The 19,592-nt window shown below is 38.1% G+C and overlaps 1 protein-coding gene across 1 annotated transcript in view; it reads right to left on the bottom strand.

Moving 5' to 3' along the window:
• HNF1B (HNF1 homeobox B) overlaps positions 1 to 19,592 on the bottom strand; it is a 56,150-nt gene that overhangs the window by 11,065 nt on the left and 25,493 nt on the right. The window contains exon 5 of the mRNA XM_075195723.1: positions 669 to 829. Within this exon, the coding sequence (XP_075051824.1) occupies positions 669 to 829 (161 nt within the window). The remainder of the gene's footprint in view (positions 1 to 668; positions 830 to 19,592) is intronic.

Genomic DNA, 19,592 nt, shown 5'->3' with positions numbered 1-19,592 from the left:
CTAATAGTTGCACGTGGTCTCTGATCCCTTTCTCTGAATAACTTTGACAGACATCAGCCATGTTTATGTCATCAGTGATATAATCAACTTGTACAGGTATTTTAAAGACATGTGCTTGTTTTATCAAAAATTGTTTTCACCGAATAAGGTGTTAAACCTTGACTAGATTATTATCTCACTGGTAACATGGCTGACATCTCTGCATTGACTACTGAAACAAAAATGTTTTGAGTGCTGAATAAAGAAACAAATGACTAGAAAAGAAAAAGGGAAAGTAGTTTTACTATCAGTGAAAAGAATCTGTCCTGTCTATACCTAACCTACCCCTTTAAAGAGAAGGCTTTAGGAGAGCCAGTTTTATCAATGTGCATGTCATCTGCAAGGAAAAACAAACACTGTTCCACCCACTTTTCTACTTTGTAAGGTATTTAATCAATAAAAAGTGAACAGCTCTTTGTTACATTTGTTGGTCAGCTTCAAAAAGGCCTTAAAGTGGGTCAGAGTACTGCTTTTTAGTGCAAACTGTGCATTCAAGATTTTTAGTGTACAATGATTCTTTGTTTACTTCTGACCCTGTGAGAACCTAAAAAAAAGAATACTGTGTATTTTGCTTGCTTGTCTCTCTTATCTTATCAGCACTGCTGTTACAATAGGCCAGGTGTACTCACCAATTTACCATCAGGTGAAAGCATGTTATGGCCAGGATCCAAGCTCACTGGGGAGACTTGCTGGAGGACAGACTGGCTGGTCAACATGGCATTGTTACCATGGTGATTAATTGTTGATGAAGAAGTCACATCACTGTTTCCTTGTTGACTATATCTTACTCCTGCAAAATAATAGTCATATAATGCATAGTAAGTACTTGTGATACCACTTTTAAAAATGTATATTCATGAATAAAAGTAAACGTTATTTGAGCAGTGAATATGACCTGTCTGAATATTTATTCCCAAACCTAACTATTGTTAACACATAAACTCACAGAACAGATGCATCAAGTTTAGAGCATATTTACTGCATGAGGTATGAAGATCATGGGTTACAGTTTGTTTTCTGTTTGCCTAAGTACACCAATTGTACCCCTTTATAGGCAAGTAATTTGTACCCCCTTATAGGCAAGTAATGTAATAATAGAATCCTGTGATGTGTACATTTAGAAAAAGAAGAGCTGGGCCCATATAATTCATACAGAATTAAAAGCACTTAAGTACCATATTAACCTGGCTGGATACACCTCTTTCTCAAACCCTACCAACCATCCACTTAACCCCCATCTCCTCCGCTCATTCTCCCCTCTCTCCCATTCCCTCAACTGGCTCCTCTTGTGCCTAGTCTGTTTATCCCTCCCTTAGGATGTAAGCTCCCATGAGCAGGGCTCTCTTCCCTCCTGTCTCCTTACCCGTTCTTCTGCTCCGTGTCTATTGCATCTGCCTGCCTGGAGTTTCTGAAGTATTGGTACTTTTGTTTATTGTTCTGTACTGTTATACCCGTATAGTCTACTGTTTGTACTATGTGTGGCGCTGCGGAAACCTTGTAGCGCCTAACAAATAAATGATAATAATAATAATTATGTTTGTATCATGTAGAAGTGCATTTGACATCACAATGTTCCTGTATCAATTACACACAAACATCACTACTCTTGCTGTCATAGAATCTCGTTCCTCCCACTATGTATGTCAGTCCGTGGCCTCCTAACTTTTTCTATTCACCTTCTCACATCATAACACAGGCCCTATCCTCACACAGTCGCAGATTTGCCCTACAAGAACAGTACTTCTCAACTCCTAAAATCTTATGTGCTGCTACAAACATTTCAATGGTCATTGGTTACAGGTTGTTCAATCCCCACCCACTGCAATACAGGGTACACACAGAAGAACAGGAGATCAAGTATGAATACAAAGAGACTCACACCCTTGTCAGATGTACGTTAAAATAAAACAATCAAGGTGCACATATTACAGCTCTAGATATTATAATGTCACAACCCTCTCTATTATTTCTCGTTTAGTGATTGTTGTGTCAGCTAAATTCTCTGTGAAAAAGAAGTCAGTGATTTTTATTTCTACCCAAGGAAATGACCTTGTGTTTTACACCTAACAAATTCTTATACCAGGTGTGGTACATAAGAAAATTTTGCAATCAAAGAAAACTAGACTTCTTCAAATAATAATTTCTAAAATAAGTATTGCCACAACAGTATCATTTTTAATTGTTATTTTGCTCATTATTAAGCAGTTCTTGGGAAACAAAGATTATTTCTATCTGCTTAAAAATTGTCTTTACAAAAAGGAAGCAGACCAATACAAGAGCCTCAGTTTCTAACAGTGTAAACATTAATTAACCCAGGCAATGTTAGACGCACATTCTTCTGATGTATTTTTAACCTCATGCATAGCTGCATAGTTATTAAGCTTGAAAAAGGCAAGTCCACAAAGTTCAAGCTTTCCTCTATTACCCCACTGTTGTTCAGGAAAGGCAAACAAATCCCTGTGCTAACCATTTTCAATTTGACACACTGGGAAAAAAATGTGTTCTTGTCTACAAAAATAATCAGATTACTCTCTGGATCAGAAATTCCTCTTCACAAACAAACGTTCACAGGCATGTGTTTATGTACATAATCCATCCTATGAAACAAAATAATATGTAAATAATATACTGTAAATATTCCATTTTATGTTACTGTTTTTCTTGATCTGTCTTCTTGTAGTTTGTACAGGTTTGAAGCACATAACATGCTAATGTGTCTAAATAAATAATTTCATTGTAAAAGAGTCTCTAATCTAATATAAAGAACATATTTTTTCTTATTAAATGATATTTGTGCAATGTCTTTTTCATACTCTGGTGAGGAAACTTCTATACCATATGGAATATGAGGTAGAATTACACCTTACATACTTACATACATGTAGCAGTGTTTTGGGCTAGACTACATGGGTTACTCTCAGAAGCACCATCTCACTATTAATCTCATAACAAATATTACTTGTTTTTTAACTCATTGTTTATTATGTGCTCTACTAGGCAAGCAATTTTACCTCCATGCAGTGCGATGATTTCCTTTAATCGCACAATGCCATACATTAATTGCCTCACATGAACTTCAGACAATTACTATCCTCCATAAAGCTTAATGGGCTAAGCGATTTATCCCTATTTCAGGAGATATTGTATGATCCTGTGCAGGAATAAGAACTGAGGGATAAAATATAAGCCTGAAGGCAATGTAAAAGCCGAGGCTGTATCTTCAAACTGTATTATTCTCTGGAGTTAATAGTTAACTATGAAGTATGCCCATCTGTTGTCATTCGGGAGGGGTAGACAGGATCTATAAGTTGGATGTGTGGAGAATTAAGCAGTCTCTACATTCCGGACAATGACCACCCACCCTCCCTGGTTGGCGGTACTTGGTAGCACGGATGCAAGGCTGGATGCTTATCATGTTGTTGCTCAGTTATTGGCATACTGGCACGGCTGGTGGTGATCCTGGATGGAGATTTGCCATAAAGCTCAGTATTGTCGACGGCCAGTGGTTGGGGCGCATATTACAGTAGAGGGTATACTGAACCCGCCTCTCTTCGAGTGAATCAGCTATAGTCTCGGTACATGTACCTCCCCTGTGGGTTGTCCTGTGGTTGCTTTCCGTCTAGCCCAGCGTAAGGTCGGGTTCTGTAAGCACGGGATGCATGTCCCGCTAAGGTAGATATGTGTGCCCGAGGTTTAATTGGTTGTCCCCCACTTGAACCCGGGGTTTGAATGATTGTCCCCCAGTTGATGAGGGCCCATGGTTAATGCTGGGACAGTTGGGCTTTGCCTGGCGGACGTCGGACTGACTGCTCTCTTCTCCACCACCATATTTATATAAACTATTTAAATTTGCCACTGTTATGTCTCATGCCAGTTATTTAAGGATATAGTTAAATAAGAGTAAGAGGGCAAAAGAAGTCAGGATATCAGCCGTTAATTTATCCATACTTTAGATTAGCTACTTTTCCAATGTAGTCAGATACCAAATATGTATACCTTTAACACATATTAGGCATAGTTATATGATGGAGAATTTGATTGGATATTTTTTTTTAAATTACTTTACATTTTTGATTTCTCTCTATATGTTTCTTCAAAGTGACCTTCTACTGTATAGTCAGCACTGGAGGATTCAGACTGTCCTTAGCACTTCCATAGAGTTCTACTGAAGTGATTGAATGGCTTACAGAATGCATGTTTTGGAAATGAAAAAGTAGCGAGCTGGCTCTCCAATACAGGAAACAAAGAAGTTCACAGGAAAGTTCCTATATCTAGAGGCAAGGCAGGACAACCATTGAATTCTTTAGGTTTTCCCATTTATCTAATGTTCCACTGAAAGGGTTTTCTATTTAATAAGAGTCTGGTAACAGAATATGCAAAGAACTTGGTTAAAAATACTTGCCCATTGATTGGCTCCCCTGAATTTCTGTGCTGTGCTCCCAGCTGCCTATTGTCAGGCGCCGTCCTGCTTCTGCCTCTAGATGGACGCCTGCCCCCTTGTGATGACCGCGTCCCGTTCTATATCGACGGAACATTCTATATGCATGCCTACGCAGAGCGTGGTATTCCATCGCTTAGCGATAAGAGACGCTTCCCAGTTCTGTTCCGCACACTTGCGCAGGGCATCGCGTTATGTCGCATAGCGACAAGAGACACTATTTTCCTGATTAGCGGTTGGTTGCGTTTTTCCGTCGAAAATGGCAGTACCAATCAGGGAACACTTCTCTCTATTTAGAGATCACTCAGACACCATTAGGTGCCAGGGTATTTGGTCTTCAGCCTTGCTCCAGCGTTTGTTCCTGTGAAACTCTTGCTCTTTCGGATTCTGACCGTGGCTTGTTCCTGACTTCCCCTTTGGCTCCTGATTCTGGCTTAGAGTGATTTCCTGGTTCTGACTCGGCTTCCTGACCATTCTCCTGCATCTGATTTTGGCTCTGATGGTCTCTCTGGTTTCAACCCGACTCTGCTGACTACCTTGTGCATTGCTGCATTCAGACTTCCATCCAGTATTCTGGTGCTCCTTCACTGCTGCCTCCCTGAACACCTCTCCAGTTCACTGATATCAAGGGCCACGACCTGCACGCCTCTTGCAGCGGAGTCCGTACTCCCTTGCGGGGGTCCCTGGCAGGGGCGTGCTGGGCCGGGAGGCAGGGGGGCATCGGCCCCCCGGGCCGCTCAGATTTTGCGCTTTTAGTTGGTTTGCAACAGTGCATTCCAACAATATTATTATTACATAGTTACACAGTGAGGTTGAAAAAGACACAGGTCCATCAAGTTCAACTCCATAAATCCTAATTGTGTTGATCCAGTGGAAGGCAAAATAAAACCCCCATTGCAAGAGATCTTTATATAGCCTCACATAGGGAAGATAAAATGTTTACTGAGCACAATAAAATCAGATAAATTCCCTGGATCAATCACCCCCAAATTTCCTCTACTAGTCATAGCTAAAGATACCATTTCTTGCAATCCAATCTTTTTAAATTATATTTGTGAATTTTCCATCACCACCTCATTTGGCAAGTAATTCTGCTGCCGATTTAAGGTCTTTGATAAGAAAAGTTCATTAGACAAACCTTTGTATTGACCTTGGATATATTTATACACATTAGTTAGGTCATCTCCAAGGCATCTTTTTTTTCAACAATAAGCAATCCAAGTTTTCAAAGCTCTGTTTAGAATGCAACCCTTCCATTACTCCCATTATTAATGAGGATCCCCTGGAGTCCTCCTATGTACTTCTTGCAGTGCGGCACCCATATTCAATATGTGGTCTAACTAGTGACTTATGCAATGGTAAGACTTTATTTGTATCGTGTACATGTATTGTCATTTGTATGCTCTTTACCTATTAGCTTTTCTAAGTAATTTTTCTATCTCAAATTTTGTCAGCTGTGTTCTATTTAATGTGTAAGTAACATAGTTATTACCAAAGCCTAGCTGCACAGCAGTACATTTATCTACATGATATTTTATCTCCAATTTCAGGGTCAAGATAGCCATTTCGTCTAAATCAGATATGTCAAAATGACGGCCCGCGGGTTGCATGCGACCCAAACACAGATTTTTTGCAGCTCCGCATTACTCTTGGCAGACAAGTGGAATGCTGCCCGCATCTTATTTTATTTCACTGAATACGTCAAAACAGTTTGCATGTCAGTACAGTCAACATTCCCCGTCAGTGTCACGTGACATGTGTCCGCCGATTTTGCTAGTCTCTCTCTACCCGCTCTGCATCCTGGCGCCGCATTCAGAGCAGTACACTTTTGCAAATCAGGGGAACTGCTAGGCACTTGGTAATCGGTGACTGTGCTCAAAACATTATCATTATTCGTTTGGTAAGTTGGTGTCCAAGTACATTTATGATAGTCTGTTGATTGTTTACCCCTTTGTGCTGACAATGGTTATTTGTTTCTTTTTAGTTTTCTTGCAGCCCACACAATCTTAGACTTTGATTATTTGGTCCAATAGGGATTTTGAGTTTAGCATGCTTGCTCCATGATAATAGCCCAATGTAGCTTAGTGTCATCTACAAAATTAAGCTGGAAAAGCTGCTGTATAACAACTCAATGGAAGGAAGACAGGAAATGCAAAGGAATAGGGAGAGACAAAATGTATTTTGTCCCCAAAAAGTTTTTTAAGTATATAAATGGCAAAAGGATTAAAAAAGATAATATAGGACCACTAAGAAGTGAGATGGGTGAATTGATAAATGATACTAAGGAAAAAGCAGAGATATTAAACACGTTCTTTTCTTCAGTATTTACCAGAGAGGAACAAATGGCAGGAGTAATACATAAAAATGGAAATGAAACCATGCCATTAATTAATACTTGGTTGTCAGAGGAAGAAGTCCAAAGGCGACTGAAGAATATTAAGATAAATAAAGCTCCAGGTCCAGATGGCATACACCCAAGGGTCCTTATGGAATTAAACTCGGAAATAGCTAGACCGCTATTCTTAATTTTCAGAGATTCAATCTCATCAGGCTCAGTACCAAGGGATTGGCGAATAGCAGATGTGGTGCCGTTGTTTAAAAAGGGGACGAGATCACAATCAGAGAATTATAGACCTGTAAGCCTGACATCAATAGTGGGGAAACTACTGGAAGGTATTTTAAGGGACAGTATTCAGGATTACTTGGTACGCAATAAAATTATTAGTGGGAATCAACATGGATTTGTGAGGGATAGGTCATGTCAAACTAATCTAATTAGTTTCTACGAGGAAGTTAGTGGGAACTTAGACCAGGGCAGGACAGTAGATGTGGTCTACTTAGATTTTGCAAAGGCCTTTGATACAGTGCCACACAAGAGGTTGGTTTACAAAATAAGGGAACTGGGTCTAGAAATCAAAATTTGTACTTGGATCGAAAACTGGTTAGAGAATAGGGAACAGAGAGTTGTGATAAATGGAACATTTTCTAATTGGTCAAAGGTCTTAAGTGGAGTTCCTCAAGGTTCCGTGCTGGGACCACTCCTTTTTAATATATTTATTAATGACCTTGGTGATGGTTTAGAGAGTAAAGTTTCTATTTTTGCAGATGACACTAAACTCTGTAAGGTAATAAAATCAGAGCAAGATGTAGCTTCTCTACAGAGAGACTTAAATAAACTGGAGGATTGGGCGGCTAAATGGAATATGAGGTTTAACACAGATAAATGTAAGGTTATGCATTCAGGGATCAAAAACAAGAACGCAATCTATAAATTAAATGGAATTAATTTGGGAGAATCTATAATGGAAAAGGATTTGGGAGTGCTCGTAGACAGTAGACTTAGCAATAGTGCTCAATGTCAAGCAGCAGCTGCAAGGGCAAACAAAGTATTGGCATGCATAAAAAGGGGCATAGATGCAAGGGAAGACAGTGTAATTTTGCCACTGTATAAATCATTGGTAAGACCTCATCTTGAATATGCAGTACAGTTCTGGGCACCACTCTATAAAAAAGATAATTTGGAACTGGAAAGGGTTCAGAGAAGGGCGACAAAATTGATAAAGGGTATGGAGTCATTAAGTTATGAGGAAAGGTTAGCCAGTTTAGGCATGTTTACTTTAGAAAAGAGGCGTCTAAGGGGAGATATGATTACTATGTACAAATACATTAGGGGTCAATACAGAGAGCTTTCATGGGAACTTTTTACCCCAAGGACCATACACAGGACACGTGGTCATCCCCTAAGGTTAGAGGAGAGGAAATTTCACAACCAGCAAAGGAAGTGGTTCTTTACAGTAAGGGCAGTCAAGATATGGAATTCATTGCCAGGGAAGGTTGTGATGGCAGATTCAATAGATATGTTTAAGAAAGGGTTAGACAAATTTTTAGCGGAAAGGTGTATCCAGGGATACGACCGTTAATTTAAAATAAAGGATAATAGTGGATATAGGGTAAAAATTGGATTGCAATATTGAGTCTGGGGGGATTTTCAAAATTGAAACAAATGGGCGGTTGCCTACTCTGGATTAATTACAAATATAAGTGCAGGATCGCAGGAGATCCATAATAGGTTGAACTTGATGGACTGGTGTCTTTTTTCAACCTCATCAACTATGTTACTATGTTACTATGTATGTATGTCGTGGACTGAGTGCTATTCTAACCAAGCTCCTACTACACGTTCCAATGATGGAAAGTTTTATTTATGTGGGTAAACCCTAAACTCCCATGAGTTACTTTTTAAAAAAATCTCTGAAAAATTTAGAGACTTGAACCATTATGTATGTTCTTATTTTCAACACGCTATTAATGTCAGACTTACTGTTTGTGATCTGCCTTAGGCTAGGTACACACTGGAGCGTTTTCGCCCAATAATCGGGCAAATCAGCCAACATATGACTGTTCGTGGGAAGTCGGGTTAGTGTGTATAGTGACACGATGGTCGAAAGTCATTCCAAAGTGTCGAATGACGGTTCATTTGGATGGTCGTACTGTATAATATTTTCCGACCAATCACCTAACGATCATGTAGTGTGTATGCACTCATGCTCACGATCTCCATAGAGTTTGCAGAGTCGTGCTCTTTTCAGTCGATGCAGCAATGAATGTCCCGGTGAATAAATGTAGAGAGTGCTGTAGAAGGAATAATGAATTTGTTCGTTCTGAGACAGAATATTTAATTTCAGAGTCACAGAAGCTAACGAAATTCGTTAGGACATGTGGATAGCTGTAACAAGGCAGTTTTAATCAGTGTGACAATGGACAATAATGAATGTTGTGCTGTCATTCTCTGAAGACTGGAGGACCAGATGAAGAATACAGCTCTGAAGGTAAATCGTGTCAGTGTGTATGTATGAATCGTCAGACTGATCGGACCTTCAGTCGTAGGTACAATCGTTTGAGATAATACGTCGATCAGAAAATTCTTCAGTGTGTAGCCTAAGCTACAGTCTCTAGCTGAGTTGTGCAGTTAATAATTATCTTGTATATACTTTATCAATAGACCATTATATCAAACTGAATTGAATAGCCAAATCTCTCATTTAGAAACAAAATATTTTTGCACTGTGACACCTTTCAAGCTATTTAAGGGTAGGCCTGTAGTTACAGAATTTGCATGTGTTTACAGCCCTATGCCATAGTGGATGATATACTGAATTAGTCATTGAGAAGATACATTACCATAGCTCACTCTCTAAAGCTGGCACATAAATGGCAATACCACAACCAAGATTGGACAATTGGCCCGATATTGCAGTGTTATCCCAAAACAGCAAGCAGCGTGTGCAGTCCATCATGACTGTTCTAGATCTATGGCAACGTTTCACAGTCCACTGCAAGGCGGATTAGATAAAGTCTATGGGGCATATTCAATTGTCGGCGTAAATGCCGAAAATCTCGCGCTCCGCGCACTATTGTTATGGTAATAGTGGGCGTAAAAACCGTTATTACGGTAGTTTTCTCGCTAAATTTCAGCTCACAGCTCCCTGAGCCGCGAGCTGAAATCCAGCTTATCATTACCGTATTAACGGTAATAGTTTTAACGCGGCGGGATATTCAAACAATTGAATATGCCCCTAAAACTGTCCTGTGTTGGTAATATGGCCAACACAGGACATTTCCCCTCCAATGGGAGAAATAGTGATAAAGGCACACTAACCCTTTTTTATTCATGTGAAATAATCCTCTTAACATAATAGCTTGGGGTATAGTCCAGTAATGGAGGGGGGTGGGGGACACTAGTGGAAACAGTACCAGATCCAAAGCTCTAAAAACATAAGAGCGGGCAAAGGAATAGCCATCATAAACCTTTACATTTGTATGAGGTGAAACTGTCTTTTTCTTTTAAAGTGTGTTTAAGAGTATAGACATTGTACAATCAAAATGCTAGTAACAGCAACACTCTTAAACAAATAAAGACATTGTATTAGTGAGGATTCTTTGTGTGGCACAGAAGGCATTATATGTTTTGGTAATGCTCTCTATGAATATGCCTTCTCCTCCTGCATGATTCATTATTACAGGTTTTAAAAACAATATTGTTCATGCACCTTCTAGTACTATGCCCACAGAGTGCCATGAGTACACAGTACAAGGTGTGTACCTAAAAGTACAATAATAAGGCATATTTGTAAACGAAAGTCATTTCAATGCATTCTTTCCTGGTAAAATATGCTATCAATCAATAAATACTCAGCTTGTTTCCACATATACTAGGAGAATCATACTACACTATCATATTCAATCAGTGTATAAATGTGGCATTGTGCAAGAAAAGTTTATAGAAATCTTGCACTGCTTTTATAAATACTGTATGTTGCATTTGAGTCTAAGTAGTATATTTACTAAACTGCGGGTTTGAAAACGTGGAGATGTTGCCTATAGCAACCAATCAGGTTCTAGTTATCATTTATTTAGTAAGTTCTACAAAATGACAGCTAGAACCTGATTGGTTTCTATAGGCAACATCTCCACTTTTCAAACCCACAGTTTAGTAAATATATCCCTAAGAAACCTTCTTGATACTGGGGTTAAGCTGACATTAAGGTCCCTTATTCACTGACCTCTGTGATGGGCCGAAAAACCCTAACTAGAGGGAAAATTGGTGTTTTTGCCTGAGTAAGGGCCTCGCCCTATACATCAAAAGGTCTCCAGTGGCAAGAGCACTGCTATCGCAGATCCCGCAAGTAAGGATCACCGAGTCTCACCAGTAAAAGCTTCCCCAAGTCTGGGCTTTGAGTTCCACAGGCATGTGTAAACTAGATAGCCGGGTCACGCATTCGCCATTTGAGGAATGCCACCCTGTATTGAATTTGTAAAATAGCACATAATCCCATTATTTAAAGATTTGTTTGTGTGTTTTGTTTTGTTTTTTGTCAGAGATAAAATGCCTGTTTCTATTATTGTAAACTAATATCTCTTCTCTTGGTGTGATCATCTAATCATGATCATTATCTTGTTTTATCATTTGTGCTGTATATATTTTAAAAAATTAAAGAATACACAAAAGAATAAATAAGCAGTGTTGTGGTAGTGGAGTTCTCATAATGCGATGAGCACTAATGAATCTGAGCAACAGCAAGCAACTAGTGCTAGGGATTGTATTTAAATACTGGGAACTATTTTTTGCAGACATTTGAGGGGCAAGCCAACAACAACAAAAAGTGTCAAAATTCTGTAGGAAAAGCTAGATTTTTGTGCGATGTCATATTGAGAAATACAGGTATACCCTGGTGTCAAAAATTCTATTTATTTTACCATAAAAAGAATGATCAATTAAAAAAAGCATAGGACATGTACCACATCATGAAGTAAATTTATCAAGCTGCGGGTTTGAAAAAGTGAAGATTTTGCCTATAGCAGCCAATCAGATTCTAGCTGTCATTCTGTAGAATTGAATGGTTGCTAATGGCAACATCTCCACTTTTTTCAATCCGCAGTGTGATAAATGTACCCCCATGTGTTCTTTCTATCCATCTAATGAGAAAGATTCAAACCACTGTAGATTTTTTCAGGCTGCAGGACCCAGCAGGATTTACATTTTGGAGACTACATATTAGAAATAGCAGATACTGGTTGTCGGTAGGAGAGGTTGGGAGAGAAAGAAAATTACATTCTTTTTTTCTGCACAGAGCATTGTGCCTAGGATAAGTGGTAAAACTGATTCAATTGACCAATCCAATTACTTTTTTCCATGTCATTATTTTTATTGTGTAATTATTTTATTGCTGTGTGTGCTATTAAATGTAACAGTGGTCAATCCCTTCTGAACCTCTCCCCTTCCAGCAAAAGTATTTTTAAAGTGACAAATCCACATTTTTAAATCCATGTGCCCAGCCTCCCCAATGAAATGTAACAATGCTAATAGAAAATGCCTAGTTCCTTTATTTTATGTAATGTAAATGTATTAAGCGATCCCGCCATTGTTGAGCAGTGCCTGGCAACCAAGTGTGTCCTTATCCATAAGTCAATAAAGATAAGCAGACTGAGATGGGGAAGGTAGTTGAGCAACCATTTGCAAAACCACACTGACATCTGTCAAAATAAGAACTTAACCACATTCAAAGGAAAACTTCTACTTATATTTCTAAGGCAAAACATAAATACCTTGGGAGATAGTAACAGTTTACATTGGTCCTAAGTAACGTAGCCATTTAAATATCCTGACATTCATGCTCCTTGAAAGTAATTATGTCACAAAATGTTATAAAGTGTAGCTTTTATGTCCATCATAAACCTATTTATGACAACCAACCCAACCCACTAAGCAGTGGTTTCAAAGCTCTTATTACCCCCAATAAAACTAGAAGATTTTTCAGCATCAGAATGTAGTGACATGTCAGTAAAGTAAAATTTACTTTTGCATTAATCTGAAGTATTTCAAGGTTAACGACATTTCTTCTGAAATGCTCATACCCGTACATAACTAGTTGTCATATTTTTTCAATACTCTAATGCTTATAAAAGACAGGAGGCTTTGTAATAATTTGTTCCCATTTGATTACATTGTTTGGAAATATCACCATCATGTAAAAGATACAGCATTGTTCTTAACAATTTAAATCTAAACTATTTGACCTGATATTTTTGCTTTCTTTAGCTTTTTAGCATAATTACCTATATACAGTATGCCAATATAATCCCATGGTTGCATATAAATATCTTTGACTTTTCAAGCAATAAATCCAAATAAATATATTAAAATCAAACGAAAATAAAATGTTTATTTAAAAATGTAAGTAGGAGATACTTCTGTATATTGCTGAAGATGCCTAAGAATTATATAATTAGAAATAAAGAACCAAAGACTGAAGGATTAAACTTCCCCATAATAATTCTAGAAAGCCCTTATTGACCAACGGAGTGTTCAGAACGGCTGGCTTTTTAGCATGAGTACAACCAGAGACGCAGAGCTACAAATCTTTCGTTTTGTGGGATAATGCTGGTTGTTGTAAACTAGCTATGACAATGTAAATAGCTCTGTTATAGGAACTCCTACTGCTAACCCCTGACAATGCAGCAGGAGCATTGGGATAAATCTGTGTTAGTCTGCTGACCTTTACATCCAAACACTGCATGTTTCTGAGGTTCAGTTTCAGGAACATCAACTTGTATCACATTGATCACACTTTCAGAAAGATATCCAGGATAAAAAATAAAAATAAATAATGTGCTGTTAATAGGAGCGTATACTATTATATTTTCATCTTCCACGACAAAGTTACAATAACTGGTATTTAAATTCAGTTAAAGTTGATCCAATAAAAAAGTCATAGTGTGACACCAACCAAAAAGTGCTGCAATGGCAGGGAATTTTGAGATGGTGCCCTCATCAGTAGTCAGGATTTTCTATCTGTGATACTTCAATTCTGATGAGATTTGATTGACTAGGTTGATGAGTTTGGGGCCCAAAAAATCTTCTAAATTGTTTGCCAGCTTGGCCGAAACCAACAAATTGATAGACAATATCTGTTTGCACCTTGGTTATCCCGTTATGTATGCATCCCGTAATTTACACAGAATTCCAAGTCGCACAAATCCGTTTGACTTAGAGTACTTTGCAAAACACACCTCTTTATCTGCCTTATGGGCCGCTGTACACTTTAATGTAAGTCACAGCAGCCCTGTAAAGCAGGTAAATGAATACATAGTTTAATGTAAAAAAACATTTAGCCCTCCCCCTTCCTCCCCCAACAGCACTAGTGTTGGTTAAGCTGTTTGGGAGTGGGTGCACACCTTTTTTTTTTATTATTATTTTACTTCTTTTTTTCTATGGCTGCTTTTAACTGAGCATAGCATGTAAAGTGATTGAACATGCCTCTACATTGCTAGGCTCACCCACTACCTTCTCCGTTCCACCTTTCTAAGTGCAAAGAAGTGCAAGTGCGAGATCTTTCTCAGGCTGAGTGCAAACTGAGGCGGATCCTTGGACAAAAGTGCTTTTTGCGCTGATCAGTTGGACATGCGTCCAGGTCTACATGAGGCCCGTAATAAACAAGTGAATGTTTGGTTGTGATCATTTAAAGTTTTATGCCTCAATGTAATATTAGTAAATGACCCCTAATGATACAGAATAAATAAAGCATTGAAATTAAGAAATAGGATATGGTTATTTTATTGCTGAATTAACTAAGCAACCATGGGTGAATATCATCCTGATATAGGCCTGAAAAACAAGAATTTGGCAAACAAAAGTACAGCAAATAGGATGTTATCCGCCAAGTTACCTGAAGTCAAGATCTGTCTTTGGCTTTGACTGCCTAAGTCTGCACATAGATCACCATAGAGCTTTATGGGAGCTCTATTGAAGACATATGGGCCATATGTAATAAACTAATACCGCATTACGTGCATTCCAGCACCCAGTTTCAGGTAATAGTGGCCATTTCCTCTAATTGTAGTATGGCAAAGGTATGTTTTTAGGGGGGATGTCCAATTCTATCACGTTTAAAAAGTCCCAGCAAATTCACTGCCCAATCAAGTGAATCATCCAGCCATGTCTAAGTAATTCCAATCACATTGCATTTCTTGTTTACTGCAATAGCCTCCAGCTCTCCGGTTTTATAGTCTTCATGCATTAGCAAGCATATCAGGGTGTAACAATAGCTATTGCAGCCACTGTGACTGTTATGGGACCCAGAGGCATAGAGGACCCTGTACCCAGAGAAAAACATTTGTTACTATGGTAACCTTAAGTGAGGCAGAATATTGTTATATACTGTGAACAAGCTACTGTAGATTGAAGGAATATGGAAGAGTTTGGGCAGTCTTGTAAGATTGATAGCTGATAGTTTAAGCTATGCATTGTTTTGAGGTAATGGAACATCTTTGGAAAATTGAAGAATGATTTGCAGGCACTGGATAATTTATAGTTATGGTTCTCAAGCTTTCCCTTTATATTTTCCCAATTGTGCCATTTTTATTTGTTTAAGATACCATTATATAAAAATAGATTAATTAAGATTATCTGCCACTACTCCGACAGTGCCCCACTCTGGCGGCCCCTCTGTCTCATTATAATGTTCCCAATTTCTGATTCCCCAAAACACACAGTCCTACTTTAGAATGTTCTCCCATCTAACAGACCCGTCCCCCAACTTGGCAGTTTCTCATTTTCTAGAATGCTTACTGAATCTACCCACCCCAACACCATCACCTATGTTTACATAGCCGGTAAGGAGCCAGCTACAAGTAAATGAATGAGATGGCTAAAAGGGCAAGTAACTAAAACGTAAGGCCTTTCTAAAGCAAAAGTTGGTGCAACCTTATAGAGAAAGTATGAGCTTAGTTAAAGAGTGCCCTGTGATCAATAAATAATAGAAATGGTTTCCTGGTGAAATTTCCTATTACCTCACTTTACGGACTAAAGTTGTGACTAATGTTAATATGTTTAAGCTAATCGGCTCAAAAGAAACATCACTCAAGACCATGAGAACAACATTCACCTCCCAGTAGTCACTATTCTTCGCTTCAGTGCATTTGAATTTGATGTTTTCATGTGTTACATTGCTGAATTATATACATATAGGGGGTGGCAAATTTAAAATGTCAGGACAGATTTAGAGTTGGTTCAACTCTAAATCACAGTAAATTAGATAATAATTTGCACCATTTGCATTGCAACGCGGTTTGTCTAGGTGCAAATCTGCACTCTTTGGCTGGATTTGTTCCCATTAGTTTTATGACTAAAAGATGTTTCTTAAAATATAAAATATCAGGATCAGATTTATGAAAGGACCAGCAGAATTACAAAGGAAGTTGGGTGCCTCTTGTTTCAATATCTTGCCACATTTGAAATGCTTATAAATATAAGCTCAAATGAGGCAGGGACTGATGTGAATGAGTTCTCTGTACAGCGCTGCGGAATCAGTGGCACTATATAAATAAATGGTGATGATGATGATATTTACATTTGAAAGATTACCTGAAGGACCGAGCACCTCTGAACCTTCAGCAAATAATATATATTAATTTATAATATTTAGTAATAATTTATATTAGTACTTAATCATCATGGCAGCATGGTGGCGTAGTGGTTAGCACATCTGCCTTACAGCACTGGGGTCATGAGTTCAATTCCCGACCATGGCCTTATCTGTGAGGAGTTTGTATGTTCTCCCCGTGTTTGCGTGGGTTTCCTCCGGGTGCTCCGGTTTCCTCCCACACTCCAAAAACATACTGGTAGGTTAATTGGCTGCTAACAAATTGACCCTAGTCTGTGTGTCTGTCTATGTCTGTCTGTCTCTGTCAGTGTGTGTGTGTGTTAGGGAATTTAGACTGTAAGCCCCAATGGGGCAGGGACTGATGTGAGTGAGTTCTCTGTACAGCGCTGCGGAATTAGTGGCGCTTTATAAATAAATGATGATGATGATGATGATGATAATAATGCTCATTGTTTTTTTATTTACTATCATTTACAACATGTATTTTTCTTGCTCGATTAATTTAAGAACTCACAATATTAGTCAGATATAATTTATATCATATATAATTCAGAGTGCATTATAACGAATATAAATGTTATATATACCATTTTAAACTTACATTTTAGTCTTTAAAACGGCCATTTTTGCGTGATTTTTTTGTGTTACAATACACATGGTCCATAGAAAGTCACCGTCAGTATTCTAGCTATGCAGGGCCTGATTCATTAAGGAAAGTTAAGCAAAATTAAGTAAGGCAAAACCATGTTGCATGAAGAGGGAGGTACATTTAAAATGTGATGGCAAATATATATTTGGGGTAGGGCATGTCCTAGATCAACTTTAAATTTCAGTGTACCAATAAGCAATCAAGTATTTTTGTGCTACATGAAAAAACATACAGTATTTCCTTATGTACAAAATAATAAACTAATTTGCACCCCTTGCACTGCAACTTGGTTTTGTCCAGGAGAAAACTTACTCAATTTTTACTTAACTTTCCTTAATGAATCAGGCCCACAGAGATAACTCAGGTTGTCCAAATCTACCACATATTCTCTGAATCACCTAGACAACTTTAAGCATGACATGTTAAGATGAACTTGCTCAATATTGAAGCGTTCCTAGATGTTATTTTAGAAACTAGCATCTCTGCACTCTGATGCAGGAAAATTGCAATTTCAGTGCGCTGTTTAAAGGGAATAGAACAATCTAAAATTTGTTTAGCTAGATAAAAACATACTATTAACTGAAAGGTTGTAAAATAAAGGAAAATTGATCACGTCCATAATGGTAAACATATCCCTCTGAATACTGGGGAGTTAAAAGAATCCTAAAACTTAAAATTCAGTTTGATGCAATGTGCAAGGGCATCTTGTGTCATTTAAAAATATATATACATTGTCATGATGATTTGATCTAAATATCCATCTTTATTTTATTTTTATTTTCTTTTGGGACCATAATACAGATTTGTTTATAGATAAAAGTTTTCACTGAAGGTGTCAGGGTGGCTTCTCAATTCAACATCATTTCCATATGTATCTATTTAAAACTTTAGGGCCTGATGTAGAGTTTACACAGAAATCATAAGTGTAAATTGCATCCCATAATTTACCCAGGATTCCAGATCCCTGTGGCTTAGAATACTAAGCAAATTGCACAAACACAACTCTTTATCTGCCTTATGGGTCGGTGCGCATGATACACTTAAGTGTATCAGCCACAGCAGTACTGTAAAGCAGATAAATAACTAAATAAATTAATGTTAAAGAAAAACAAAAAATGGCACAAGGGTTGGTTAAGCTGGTTGGGAGGTGGTGCACACCTTTTTTTTGAAATGTAATTATTTTTTTTTACGTCTTTTTTAATACAGCAAGGTCTGTTGCACCAGGAGAAACCACCCGCAAAATATATATCTTCTAGAGACCTATCTGTGGATGTTTTCGACTTGGCATAGCTCGTAAAGAGCATGAACACGCCTTTACATCGCTAGACTGACCACTACCTTCCCCGTTCCACCTCTCTAAGCGCAGAGAAGTGCAAGGGAGAGAGCCGTCTCAGGCTGAATGTAAACTGAGACTGATCCTTGGCCAGAAAATCTGATCAGTTGGACTTGTGTCCAACTCTACATCGGGCTCTTAGTGTTTTAGCCAGTGGTGGAAGTGGGGGTGTATGCCATACTGCCACTTCTCCTACTGCCTTCACTGTAAAACTATCAAATTACATTCAATTACATTCCCATTACATTTTTTTTCCTTACAACACTTCTAAATGTCCACTTTGACCTCTGGTTTTAGCGTATATTTGAAATGTGTATAGAAAGCTATGCTTCGATTTCTGTTACACAAAATTTAGTTTCTAATTATATTAATATTAAATATTCACTGTTGACCATAACAAATGCTGGAAAGTATGGAATCTAAGATATTGAAAATTAAATATACTTTTAATTGGTTATCTTAGTGCAAGCAATTGACTTCTGAACTTCTCCCGGTCAGCTGTGAGAGATCTCCTGTTGTGCTATTCAATAGTCTTAGTATATAGGACTTCCTTGGTCATATTAACATGAAGCCTGCTGTGCATAGAACAAATTTGTTTCCCCATCCAATACAGTCTACACTCGCTTCTGGAATTTTTACATAAACACTTGTAACATGTAGCTCTTTCATAAAGAACGTTGTATGCTAATTTTCCTTTTATGTCTGCTCTCTGGGTTGCGCTTGCTTAAAGTTTTGCCTTTGCTCATATAAGATCTTGCTCCTCGGTAATGAATTGTTTTACCGCAATGAGTATGTGTAAACTGCATTACTGAAACTCATTTTAGAGTTTCACTTTCATATATATTTTCTCTCTTTAGTAATATCATGCATGTTGAATATTTCCAAACCTTGTAATCCACAGCTCAGAAAACTATTTGCTGTCCTATCGTGTCAGACAGCCACATCATACAGTTATGCTTCAATGTCACATAAACAAATGCCCTGTGCAAATTTCCGTCTTCTATGGAATCTAATCAATGTGCGCACCAGTCTCCAGCTTATTCAATCAATTTTCACACTGACCCTATGTGACCTCTAATTCTGTAACCACATTATGGAGGTAGCCATCACTCCTGTGTGGTGAAAAAGAGCCACAGAATAGGATGCCACTATACCTTCTATATCCTAGGACAGCTCCTGCTGTCTTAGTCT

This window comes from Mixophyes fleayi, chromosome 2 (assembly GCF_038048845.1).
Source record: "Mixophyes fleayi isolate aMixFle1 chromosome 2, aMixFle1.hap1, whole genome shotgun sequence".
NCBI classification, from domain to species: Eukaryota; Metazoa; Chordata; class Amphibia; order Anura; family Limnodynastidae; genus Mixophyes; species Mixophyes fleayi.
The sequence above is the reverse complement of the archived record's forward strand: the minus strand, read 5'-3'. Positions and strand labels throughout refer to the sequence as shown.